Source organism: Ochotona princeps, chromosome 22 (genome assembly GCF_030435755.1).
Source record: "Ochotona princeps isolate mOchPri1 chromosome 22, mOchPri1.hap1, whole genome shotgun sequence".
Lineage (NCBI taxonomy): Eukaryota > Metazoa > Chordata > Mammalia > Lagomorpha > Ochotonidae > Ochotona > Ochotona princeps.
The window spans coordinates 347,986-359,531 of NC_080853.1; the positions used below are offsets into that span (position 1 = coordinate 347,986).

General features: G+C 65.8%; 1 protein-coding gene across 1 annotated transcript; it reads left to right on the top strand.

The window, feature by feature from the left end:
* The first annotated feature begins 1,499 nt into the window (after positions 1 to 1,499).
* EEF1A2 (eukaryotic translation elongation factor 1 alpha 2) lies at positions 1,500 to 6,860 on the top strand. Its single transcript, XM_004585952.3, has 8 exons — positions 1,500 to 1,642; positions 2,629 to 2,785; positions 3,703 to 3,882; positions 4,249 to 4,545; positions 5,248 to 5,398; positions 5,490 to 5,746; positions 6,171 to 6,405; positions 6,555 to 6,860. Exons 2-8 carry the CDS (start codon positions 2,642 to 2,644, stop codon positions 6,680 to 6,682), a joined length of 1,392 nt encoding a protein of 463 aa, XP_004586009.1. The 5' UTR covers positions 1,500 to 1,642; positions 2,629 to 2,641; the 3' UTR covers positions 6,683 to 6,860.
* Positions 6,861 to 11,546: the final 4,686 nt, after the last annotated feature.

Here is an 11,546-nt window from a genome sequence, read left to right on the forward strand (position 1 = left end):
GGCTGGGTGGGTCACAGTGAGCAGACACAGCCTCATTCCCTGCCCAGGCACGCCAAGATTGGGCTGCTCAGCCCCTGGAGGAGGCGCCCTCCTCAGCCTCTGACAGCAGCTGGCCCTTTCCCCATCGCAGGAAGCGCCTAGTCAGGCTTCAGCCACAGTCGCGGGGCTGTCTGGGCGTCAGTGCTTGGTGCTGTTCAGGGTGAGCTGCGGCTCAGGCCAGCCAGGGGTCAGCTGGATGCTGTCATTCAACAGCCAACAGTTGTCAGTGCCAGGTAGGGTTAGCCGTGGGCTAGGACTAGTCAGAAGTTAGCTGACCGGTCTAGTCAGCACTTACTTAGTCCTAGTTAGTGATCAGTGGCACTAGTCAGTGGTTAGTACTAGTCAGAGGTGCTAGTTAGTGGCTGGTGGTTAGTACTAATCGGCAGCACCTAGCATCTCCAGGCCCAGCAGCTTCTGGTGTGGTGCTGGCTGGCAGGTGCGGGTTCCTGGGTCACCCGACCCCGTCCTCTCTGGATCCTGAGGGTCTCCAGCAGCCAAGTCTCAGGCTCCCAGGACCCTGCAGGGCAGCCACTGCTGGCCGCCAGGAGCATCCTAGACACCACCTTCTACCCACTGGCAGCTCCCTGGGGTTCAGCATCACGTGGGGAGGGGCATCCGCGTCCGCTGAGGACCCGCTAGGCTGTGGGCTGCCCTGGGTGCTGGGGGGTGGCACCTGCAGCAGGCTGGCCCCAGAGTCTTGGCTGGAGCCCCAAGTGGGCCAGGCCAGCTTGGGGGAGGGCCCTCACCTCCCTGCCAGGTTGTATTTTAAGTCCTGGCTCCCAACTGACAGCATCAGCAGCCCTGCCAGCGGTCAGGGGCAGGTGCTGGGCCTTGCGGTGCTGGCCCCTACCCTGGGGCCTTGTCTGACCAGTCCCAGGGAGCACTGAGGGTGAGGAGCAGGTGCACAGCTTCCCCTCACCTCCTGCTTGATACCCAGTCGCTGCGCCCGTTGTTGGTGGGGGCACAGCGAGAGACAAGCCGAGATCTGGCCTCGAGAGGAAGCCCCTCAACCTGCCGTGTCCCCCACCCTGGGCCCGTCTGCTCCAGTCCACCAGCTGCTTGGGGTGTTCATGTGCTGCCAGAGGCCCCAGCTTTGGCCTCTCCAGGCTGTGACCCTGGGCTGGCTCCCCTGGGACCGGGGTATGCAGGGTTGAGGCTGTTTCCCCAAGACCCCTCCCCCCCACAGGCATAGGTGTCAGGGGTGCTGGGAGCAGCCCTCTGGAGCAGGCTGGCAGCTTCAGGGCTCCCCCTCGGAGCGTCTGCACCCCCATAGCACATGAAGCACCCAGACCAGGACCGCTGGCTCTAGGCTTGTCACCCGCCTCCCTGCAGCCTCCGCCCTGCTCCCTTCTTCCACCCGCCGCTCGGTCCGCGGCTGCGCTCCCTCCCCCGTCCCCGTCCGCCCCCCGCGTGCCCGCTCCCGCGCGCCCGCTCCCGCGCGCCCCTGGGCTCGTCCTGGCTGCGCCCGCCCGCGCGCACCGCATTGCCGTACTGCAGGGCGCGGTGCATTGCGCCCGCACCGTCAATAGGTGGAACCCTCCCTGAGAGATAAAACCGCCGTCGCCGGCGCCGCCAGTCCCTCTGGCTGAGACCACAGCTCCGGGTAAGGACGCTCGGCCTCCGAGGCCCGCCCCCGGCCCAGCTTTGGGTGCGGGGTGCAGAGCCGAGTCCGCCTCAGGCGCCTGGCGAGGCCGTGCCGCTCGGCGAGAGCTGCCGCCGACCCCAGCGCGTGGGTCGGTCCCCGCGGGCAGCCGGGCGGGGAGGGGGCTGAAGCGCGCAGGTGACCGGCGGCGACAGCGGTCCTCGGGGGCCGAGGCTGCCCCACCGCCGTGACCTTGGGCCGATTGGCCTGGAAGGTTTGGGCCAGGGCCGCAGGGGGCTGATGGGGCTTCTGGCCCTCAGGGTGCGGGTTAGCCCGACAGGACAAGGGGAGGAAGCCGGCATGGGAGGTGGCCTCGCCCCTGCACCGTGTCGCCATCCCAAGCTCCCTCCCCCAGCCTCCTGGGCTCTGGGGATAACAGGGTGGGGGAGGGGTTTTCCCTGACCTCCTGTGCGCGCGGCAGTAGACCCCAGACCCTGGCCCCCAAGGCAGGGGGAGCACGGGGGCACCTCCCCGCCCCCACTGCGCTCGCTCCAGCCAGAACCGGGACCAAGACCTGTGGCCTTGTCAGCCTGTCCTCCCAGGCCTGAACCATCCTCAGCGCCCCCATCTGGGCACCCCAGAGGGCCTGTGCCCCCTGTGCCCGCTCGTGGACAGGGACAGCGGAAGATGGCGGCGTCACGCCAGTGGGGCGCACTGACCGCTGGGCAGGTGGGGGCGGGGCCGGCGGCCCTGGCCCTGCGGCCGACTGTGGGGGGGCAGCCCGAGGGTGACTCATCACCGGCTGCGAGCTGGCCCTGGGCCTCTGGGTGGGAGCTAAGCCCCTCGGTAGGGAACAGGTGCCCTCTGGGACCAAAACTGGGCAGATTGCACCCCTGGGGCTAGGAGGTGGGCTGCCCAGGCTGGGGGAGGTCTGTTTCTCCCCTTTCAACCCTACCCCACCCTGCCTGACCACTGGCTGCCCCCTGAGCCACCCCTCCCCCCCACAGAGCCCCCGGCAGGATGGGGAAGGAGAAAACCCACATCAACATCGTGGTCATCGGCCACGTGGACTCGGGCAAGTCGACCACCACGGGCCACCTCATCTACAAATGTGGGGGCATTGACAAGAGGACGATCGAGAAATTTGAGAAGGAGGCGGCTGAGGTGAGCCCCAGGACGCCTGGGTCCCAGGTAGAGGCTGAGGGTGGTGGGCGGCCTCTCCCAAGACTGGAGGGGCAGCGCTGCCCTTGTCTTCAGGGGCCACCCCAGAGTTCTGGAACTCTCCCCGGGGCCAGGGTCCTGTCTGCTTGGCACTGGTGGGCAGAGGTTGGGCCTGGCATGGCCCTGCCCTCACTTGTCCCTGGGCTGGCCTGAGGCAGGCAGCTATTAATAGCGTGCATGGGCTGGCGCTTGCAGGGCCTCTTCTCCCACTGACCTGGTGGTGCCTGGCAGAGACCCTGGCCTCTCAGCTGACTTTCCCTCGTTCCTGGCTGAGACCCATGGGTGGGACATGTGGGCGAGAGGTCGTGTCTGCCCCCGCCCCAGGCCTAGGAGAGGCAATGGGCGGGTAGCAGGTGCCTGGACTGGGTCCTCGCTGCTGCTGGGAGGCTGTCCTGAGGGCAGAGGCCTGTGTCCACCCTGGCTGGGGCTCTGCCCAGCTGGACAGCAGCGAAGCTGTAGCCCTGGCCTGGGCGGGTGTCCCCATGGCTCCCTGGGGAGGGAAAGGAGGAGGAGCCTCACAGGGAAACAAATGGAAATTTCCAAAGATTTCTGACTGTTTTCCCTTTTTCAAAAACAGCAGAAGGATTACTGATCTGGCAGCCCCACACCAAGCCATACTTCCTCTGGGTGACCTAGGGTCTGGGGGTGTCGGGCACCTCAGAGAAATGGTCCCCCCTTGGCAGCGGATCCGTCCTGGCTCCCGGGCCCTCGCGCCGCCTGCTGGTGGATGCCTGAACTGGCCCAGGGCCTGGCCCAAGGGCAGCACAGATGGGCGCTGGGTCGGGGCAGGCAGCGGGCAGCCCGGTCGCTGCTGTGGCCCCGGGCCCCGGTCCTGCCCTGAGCCGTCCCCCCACCCCCAGATGGGCAAGGGCTCCTTCAAGTATGCCTGGGTGCTGGACAAGCTGAAGGCGGAGCGGGAGCGGGGCATCACCATCGACATCTCCCTGTGGAAGTTTGAGACCACCAAATACTACATCACCATCATCGACGCACCCGGCCACCGTGACTTCATCAAGAATATGATCACTGGCACCTCGCAGGTGTGCGGGCCGGGGCGGGCGCCTCCTGCCGGGACAGGGACCCCCATGTACACCAGTACTGCAGCCTGACAGCCAACTGTCAGAGGAAGACACAGGACAGAGGGGATAAAGAGGTGGAGACACTCCCCTGCCCTCCCCTTCCCCTACAGACTAGGACAGGGTCCGTGGGTCACAGCGCAGAAGTCGGGCCCGCAGGTGGGGAGGTGGGCAGCAGCCACGCAGGCCACAGGCCCAGAGTGCCATACGCATGGTCCTTGGGGACCTGCTGTCCGAGGTGGGCACCTTTTCTGGCACTGGGCTGTAGTGGGGATGAGGGGCCTCTCTGCTCCCTGGAGGCCGGGGTGACTGTGCTGAGCTGCTGGGCAGGCGGACTGCGCGGTGCTCATTGTGGCGGCGGGCGTGGGCGAGTTCGAGGCGGGCATCTCCAAGAATGGGCAGACGCGGGAGCACGCGCTGCTGGCCTACACACTGGGCGTGAAGCAGCTCATCGTGGGTGTAAATAAAATGGACTCCACGGAGCCGGCCTATAGTGAGAAACGCTACGACGAGATTGTGAAGGAGGTCAGCGCCTACATCAAGAAGATCGGCTACAACCCGGCCACCGTGCCCTTTGTGCCCATCTCGGGCTGGCATGGTGACAACATGCTTGAGCCTTCCCCCAACGTGAGTGCCACTGGGCGATCTTCTCTGGCCAGCACCTGGGGGTGTTTCTTGTCATCTCCCCCTGGCTGGTGTCCTGACCCCGCTGAGGCGGGGTGGTAGGCTCAGGGTACGGCTTGGGCTCTGGGCAATGGGTGGGCCGCGAGGCCTGAGGGCCGACTCTCAGCTGCTCATATGGATGGCTGTGGCCCAGGGATCCTGATGCATGAGGGGTGATGGTGGGAGGGGTTTTTGGACCCTAGACCTGTCCTAAGACTGTGTCCAGCCCCCGAGGCTCCTAGCCCAGGCTCCTAGCCCAGGATGGCCCGCTGAGCCGGGGAGTGTGCAGCCGGCGCACGGCTGGGGACAGAGCAGGTGGGATGGGGATGCTCCAGCCTGCAGGGCCACCCCTGGGGTGACTGCACTCACTCTGCGCAGACCCCTGTTGGCCCCGGGCTCTGAGTTCAGCTCTGGAGACTAAGCGAGAGGGTAGCATGGTCCCCGGGCACTCAGGTGCTACAGGGGATTCCACCCAGGGAGACAGGCCTGCAGCGGGAGCAGCGGTGGTCTGTGGGTGTAGCTGGGGTGAGGGGGCTTGTTGCTGTCCTGCCCAGGACCATGAGAGGATGTGAGGAGCAGCAGGGGGCGGGAGGGCAGTGGGGGACTTCACTTTTGGGGAGCGCAGGTGCCCTGTCCCATGTGCCCGTCCACCTCCCTCTCGGCCAGATGCCGTGGTTCAAGGGGTGGAAGGTGGAGCGGAAAGAGGGCAATGCCAGTGGGGTGTCCCTGCTCGAGGCCTTGGACACCATCCTGCCCCCAACACGCCCCACGGACAAGCCGCTGCGCCTGCCGCTGCAGGATGTGTACAAGATTGGCGGTGAGCAGGCCCACGTGGCCCTTCCCCACCCCTCAGCCCCTGCGGCCCCCCACCTCCTGCCCCTTCACAGCGCCCCCCTCTCGGGCCCCAGGCATCGGCACCGTGCCTGTGGGCCGCGTGGAGACAGGCGTCCTGAGGCCGGGCATGGTGGTGACCTTCGCCCCGGTGAACATCACCACGGAGGTGAAGTCGGTGGAAATGCACCACGAGGCGCTGAGCGAGGCGCTGCCGGGAGACAACGTCGGCTTCAACGTCAAGAACGTGTCAGTCAAGGACATCCGTCGTGGCAATGTGTGTGGGGACAGCAAGTCTGACCCCCCGCAGGAAGCTGCCCAGTTCACCTCCCAGGTGGGCGGCCCGGGGAGGTGCTGAGGACACAATGCCCCACGTCGCTCATCCCCAAGGAGGGCCAGACATGGGCACCCCCATATCCTGAGCCATGCAGCTAGAATAGACTGAGGGGACAGCTGGGGTACAGGCCTCTGAGGGAATAGTTGGGGTGCTGGTCTCTGAGGGAACAGCTGGGTTTCCAGTGTCTGGGGGAACAGCTGGGTGCCCAGGCTCCAGGGTGCTGCAGGGACCCAAGTTGTCTGGAAGCCCGGGGTCCACCTGCTGTGAGAACAGCTCCCCTGAGCTGCACAAGCAGGTGGGGGGCCAGCTCCCAGCCAGGGGTTCCAGGCCCGGGCGTCCTCAGGGCCCTGAGGTCAGGGAGGGACGCGGGCTTCCCGGGCCCCCGAGGGCCAGCCTGATGGCCGCTGGTGACTGTCTTCAGGTTATCATCCTGAACCACCCCGGGCAGATCAGCGCCGGCTACTCGCCGGTCATCGACTGCCACACGGCGCACATCGCCTGCAAGTTCGCCGAGCTCAAGGAGAAGATTGACCGGCGTTCTGGCAAGAAGCTGGAGGACAACCCCAAGTCCCTCAAGTCTGGGGACGCAGCCATCGTGGAGATGGTCCCGGGGAAGCCCATGTGTGTGGAGAGCTTCTCCCAGTACCCGCCCCTCGGTGAGCGCCGTGGGGAGGCAGCCCCGGGACCCGCTTCGGGCCGAGGCCAGCTGGTTGGCATCGCCAGCCGCACGAGCCGTGCGCCACGCGCGTGTGCCCGGGCACGTCCAGGCCGCGCGCCCCAGGCCCTAACGCGCGCCCCCCCGCAGGCCGCTTCGCGGTGCGCGACATGCGGCAGACGGTGGCCGTGGGCGTCATCAAGAACGTGGAGAAGAAGAGCGGCGGCGCCGGCAAGGTCACCAAGTCGGCGCAGAAGGCGCAGAAGGCGGGCAAGTGAAGCACGGCCCCGCCCCGACCGCCCGATTGGCCCCGCCCACGACCCGCCTCAGCGCCAGCAAGCCCCGCCCCAGCCGCGCGCCAGCCCCGCCCACGGCCAGCCTCTGCGCCCGCCAGTCCCGCCCCTCCCGCGGCCCGGCCCGGCCCCGCCCACGGCCCGCCTCCGCGCCCTCAAGGCCCTCCCCTGGCCCCGCCCCGGCCGCCCGCTCGGCCCGGCCCCGCCCACGGCCCGCAAGCCCCTCCCCCGACCCCGCCCAGGCCCCGCCCCCAGGCCCCGGCGCGTCCTCGTCAGGCGCACGTCTGCACCTCTGCTTGCCGGCGGCTCTCCGTCAGCGACTGGATGCTCGCCATCAAGGTCCAGTGGAAGTTCTTCAAGAGGAAAGCGCCGCCGGCCCACCCCGCGCCCCTGTGTCCAATAAAGTCCGCCCCTCGCCGTGCGTGTGCACCTGCTGCTGCGGGGTCGGGGCGCCGCTCGGGTGGGCCGGGCGCGGGACGGCCGTGAGCCTCACTCTAGGGCCCTCCACCTCGGAATCCGGGCCAGCACTTGCCCTGGCCGGGGAGGCGGCGGCAGCTACCCCTCGGCCGGGTAAGCGTTCCAGGCTGGCCTGGAGGTCAGCGTCGGCCGGGCAGCGTCCCCTCGCCAGGCCCTCGCCTTGGGGAGTGTCCTCAGTGATCGGCAGGTCTGCTGTCCTCGCCCCAAGAGGCTTGCACCTGTCCGGACCTGGGTGTTTGGCTGGGTCACTGGGGGCGTGGGTTGCCTGCCTATTACTCCAAGTGCTGGGCTGGTGGGTGCCCCATCCTGGGCCAGCAGGGACCTGTGCCACCTTGTAAGAGTCCAGAGGCCGTCCTGGCCCCAGCAGCTCCTGCCAGAGAACCCTGCCAACCCAGGGCAGGACAGGAGCGAGGACCCCCACCTGACAGCCCCTGAGGGCTCTGGCTCCTGTCCTGCCTTGGGTGTGGCTGCAAGGCTTGGCCCCTCTGCTCCGGTCACCACATGCTGTGGCCAAGCCACAGGACTACATTGCGTCCTTCCGGGTGAGCAGGACGCACAAGGGATGCCCTGGGGGCTCCCAGGAGCCATGGCAGGAGGTCTCTGAGCCTCGGGTCCCCTTCGGGAGTCAGTGATGAGGCACTGTGACTGAGGACCTCGCTCTGCTGGGGTCTCTGGGGCAGGTACATCCGGGTGGAGTCTGCAGGAGGAGGGTGAGGGCAGCGTCCATGGCGGGGGCCCAGGCTGGCCCACCCTGGGCCTCTGGGAGTTCCTGGGGTACCCTAGAGCTGTGTGGCCTCCCGCAGGCAGCAGACAAGGGAGCACGCCCCATGCCGGGGAGGCCTCTGCCGTCTGCAGAGGACAAATATCCTGGTGGGGTGTGGCCAGCCCTCCCTCCACCCCTTGCCCCTGTGCCTGGACTGAGAGTGGGCTCTCAGGTGGTCGGCAAGTGGATGAGGTGTGGGTTCGAGGCCTGCACAGGATCAAAGGGCACCTGCCCCAAGGTGTTGTAGTAAGGGTTAACCGGGGATGTGGGGTGGGGCAGGGTCTTGGTCTCTGCCCACTGGGGACTGGTATTGACACTGGACCTAGGGAAAGGAAGGGGTTGGGGGCCCAGTGGGACATGGGCCCTGACCTTGAGGGCAGGCTGAGAGGCGCTGCTCTGAACACGAGCTTAGGGAATCCTGGGGACCGGTCCCCTGGGGGCCTGAGGCTGGGCGGGGCACTGTGGACGCTTCTGAAAAATTGATGAGACCTCCGCAGGCCATGGGCTGCTGAGCTGGCCAAATCTGAGCTGACTCTGCTCGTCTCCCTGGTGGGAAGGACATGCCGCCCTCGCCAGGCTTGGCATGGCCAGGAGGCTGGCGTCCCTGATAGTGACTGGCCCGGGTGGGAGCTCCAGGGCCTCCTGCCAGCTGGGTCACCTGTGTGCAGACAGCCTGTGTGTGGGTGCACATGTGAGCACACGTGTGTATATAGGTGTGCACACATACACGACTATGCTTTGATTGTCTGCTGGAGTCAGGACTGACCCTCAGGGTGTGGGCATGCTGGGCAGCTCCTGATGCCAGAAGGTGCCCGGTGGGCAGGTGCCTGAGCTCCACTGTGGAAAGGGACTGCCCTCCCTGTGTGATGGTTAGGGAGTGACCATGGTGGACTTTTGGGGGGCAGCCTCACTGGAGATGGCCGGGACTTTGGGGCCTCACGTAGGACAGGGCTGTGGGCTGTGGCACTCACAGGGCAAGAGGGCAGCAAGGCAAGAACTAGGCCATACTCTCCGGCCTGTGTCCCTGAAGGTCCCTCTTATGGGAGTGACCTGCAGGCTCTGTGGGGAGACCCCAGTCAGGCCTTTCAGCCCACTCCCAATCCCAGAGTTGTATGGAGCTGAGCTCAGCTGGGAAGGGCTTGGCTGCCTAGATGGAGACAGCTGAGCACCTGGGGGCAGTCCCCATCCCTAAGCATCAACTCAGAGGGGGCCAGCAGGTCCCCTGTTCCAGGAGGGCATGCAGGGGCCCCAGCCTCTCCTGAGAGTACCAATTCCATGTGAGTTCCTTCCCTCCCCACCTCCCCACCTCCTAACAACTGAATTGGGTTTGGGTTCCAACAGAGGGAGCCGGAACAGGGGAGGGGTCCAGAGGTGCCCAGGAGGGTCAGATCCTGAGTCTGCTGGGTGCAGGCCTTGCTGAGCCACCCCCATGGTGGGCACTGGGTGATCTTGTCCTGGCAACAGGGTTGGTGGCGGAGAAGAACTCTGGCAGCCCTTGGGCTCAGCCCCAGGCTGGCCAGCTCTGTCCACAGTGGCCTGGATATCTCAGAGCCTCCAGGCTGGCAGCTGGTGGGCAGCCAGGCTCAGACGGGCAGGAGGTGGCCCTGCACTGGCAAGAGCCGGTTTCCAAGACTCTGAGCTGGAGCTGCCTCTGACCCCCCAGTGTACAGCCCCTTGGTGCCCAGCCTGGCTGGAGCTCTGAGCCACATGGCCGAGTGGGCCAGCAGCCCTGAGATGGGGAATGGGGCAGCGCGAAGGAGACTCAGGCAGTGCTCCTGGGGGCGGGGACAGTCATCACAGCTCCTGTGTTTGTCCACTGGCTGTGTGGGCTGCTGGTCCCTGCTTGCAGTCAGGCATCGACCAGGAGGCCTGTGGGCCAGGAAGCCTGTGCAGCCTCTGGGGCCGCTGGCTGGCTTGCCAGGGGCTGGGAGCTCTGGTCCATTTCACAAAAGTATAAATTGAATTTTTATCTTGACTTTAGTCAAGAAACATTGATGAATGAGGCCCAAAGAGGGCAATGTGGTCTCGCGTCAGATCCTCTTCCTTCCTGTCCCTTGCTGGGGGCCTGGACCAACCTGGCAGTGACGGACAGCTTGCCTCTGCCCATCTGGTTTCTCATGGTGCAGCCCCCTACCCCAGGCTATTGTAGGAGGCATCCTGACCCACAAGACACTTGCTCCAGCTGCCCCTGGTGGCCCAGGATGCCCTGCTACCCACTACCCACATGTGCGGTTGACCACTCCAGGACACTGCCATGGGTGTGGCAGAGATGCCAGCAGGAATGGCTCTGTGGGCCACACCCTCTGTGCTCCATCTCCACACCCCCAGCTCCATGTACTCCGGGTTCCAGGCTGGGCCAGCACAGTGAAGGGGGTTTCTACGGAGTGCACAGGCCAGGCTCAGACCGCAGCCAAAGGCAGCAACCCAGCAGTGCAGCCACTGGACCACCCCTCCCCACTCCCCACCTAACAGCAGCCACAACCATGCCCACCGGGGCAGTGGAGCCAGACCTGGCTTGGGGCCAGGGCCTCCCGGGCTGTTCTGGGGGCGGGTGGGGAAAGGAGTGGCTCACATGGGACTCCGCTGCGTCTTCCAGCTGCCAAGGCTCTGGCGGGAGGCTCCTGGGGTGGTGCTGAAGGGACAGCGCCCGGACGGAGCAGCCCGCAGCCGGCCTGGCAGTCACGTGGCCCTGAATTTTTCCACTTCTGCTCACTGCCATCCATTCGACGCAATCTTGGCAAAGATTATTCGGGCCTGAAATCTCTTCCTATCTGTTTTAAATAACTGGAATTCCTGGTGCCTGCATGAAATGCACCTTCCTGTGGTGAGCACAGGGATGGCCAGGACGTGGCCTAAGTCACGGACCTATGGGACGGACAGCGGCTTCCATGAAGAGGCCCTGGAACAGGGAGCGTGGGTGGAGCCCGGAGGCTGTGCACAGTGATGGAGCCCCCCTTTTAAACAATTTTTATTTTAATAGAGCCTCTTCTTTGTCAGACAAAGCGAGCAGGAGTCTCCCTGCTCCCGACTCACACAGCTTGTGCCCGAGACTGTGAGGGACCCTTTAACAGGTGAGGTGATCCAGCCCTTCGGGCTTGCCTCTGAGCAGGTGCAAACCCGAAGTCGGTTCCCTCCCCCACCCCTCCGCAGGTGAGCCAAGCAAGGCCCCGATGTGGCTGTGGGCACCTTGCGGCCCACCCTTCCCTCTACACGGGCCTGAGGTTGGTGCGGGGGGATGAGAGCTGGGCAAGCCCCCTCCAAGCTGGCGTGCCACGTATGTGAGAACAACCTGTGGCTGTGGTAACTGACAACTTAGCACTGTGTCAGCGTGGGCACTACTGTTCTCAGCCCAGTTAGGGAAACAACAGAGGCCGGCCACTGGCTAGGCTGGGGGGGCTAGTCTGGGGGCGCGCCACTCCAGCGAGTTCCTGTCGGGCCAGGCTCGGGTGGGGTGGGGCAGCGTTGGACAGAGACCACTGGGCTGCTGCAGTGCCGAGAAGCTGGAAAGGCTGGCTGTGGGCGGTGCTGGTACCTGTTTCAGGTATGTGCGGAAGGCTTCCGTGTGGGGCCCGGAGAGAGAGTCGCAGTGGCATCAGGCCTACCCCCAAC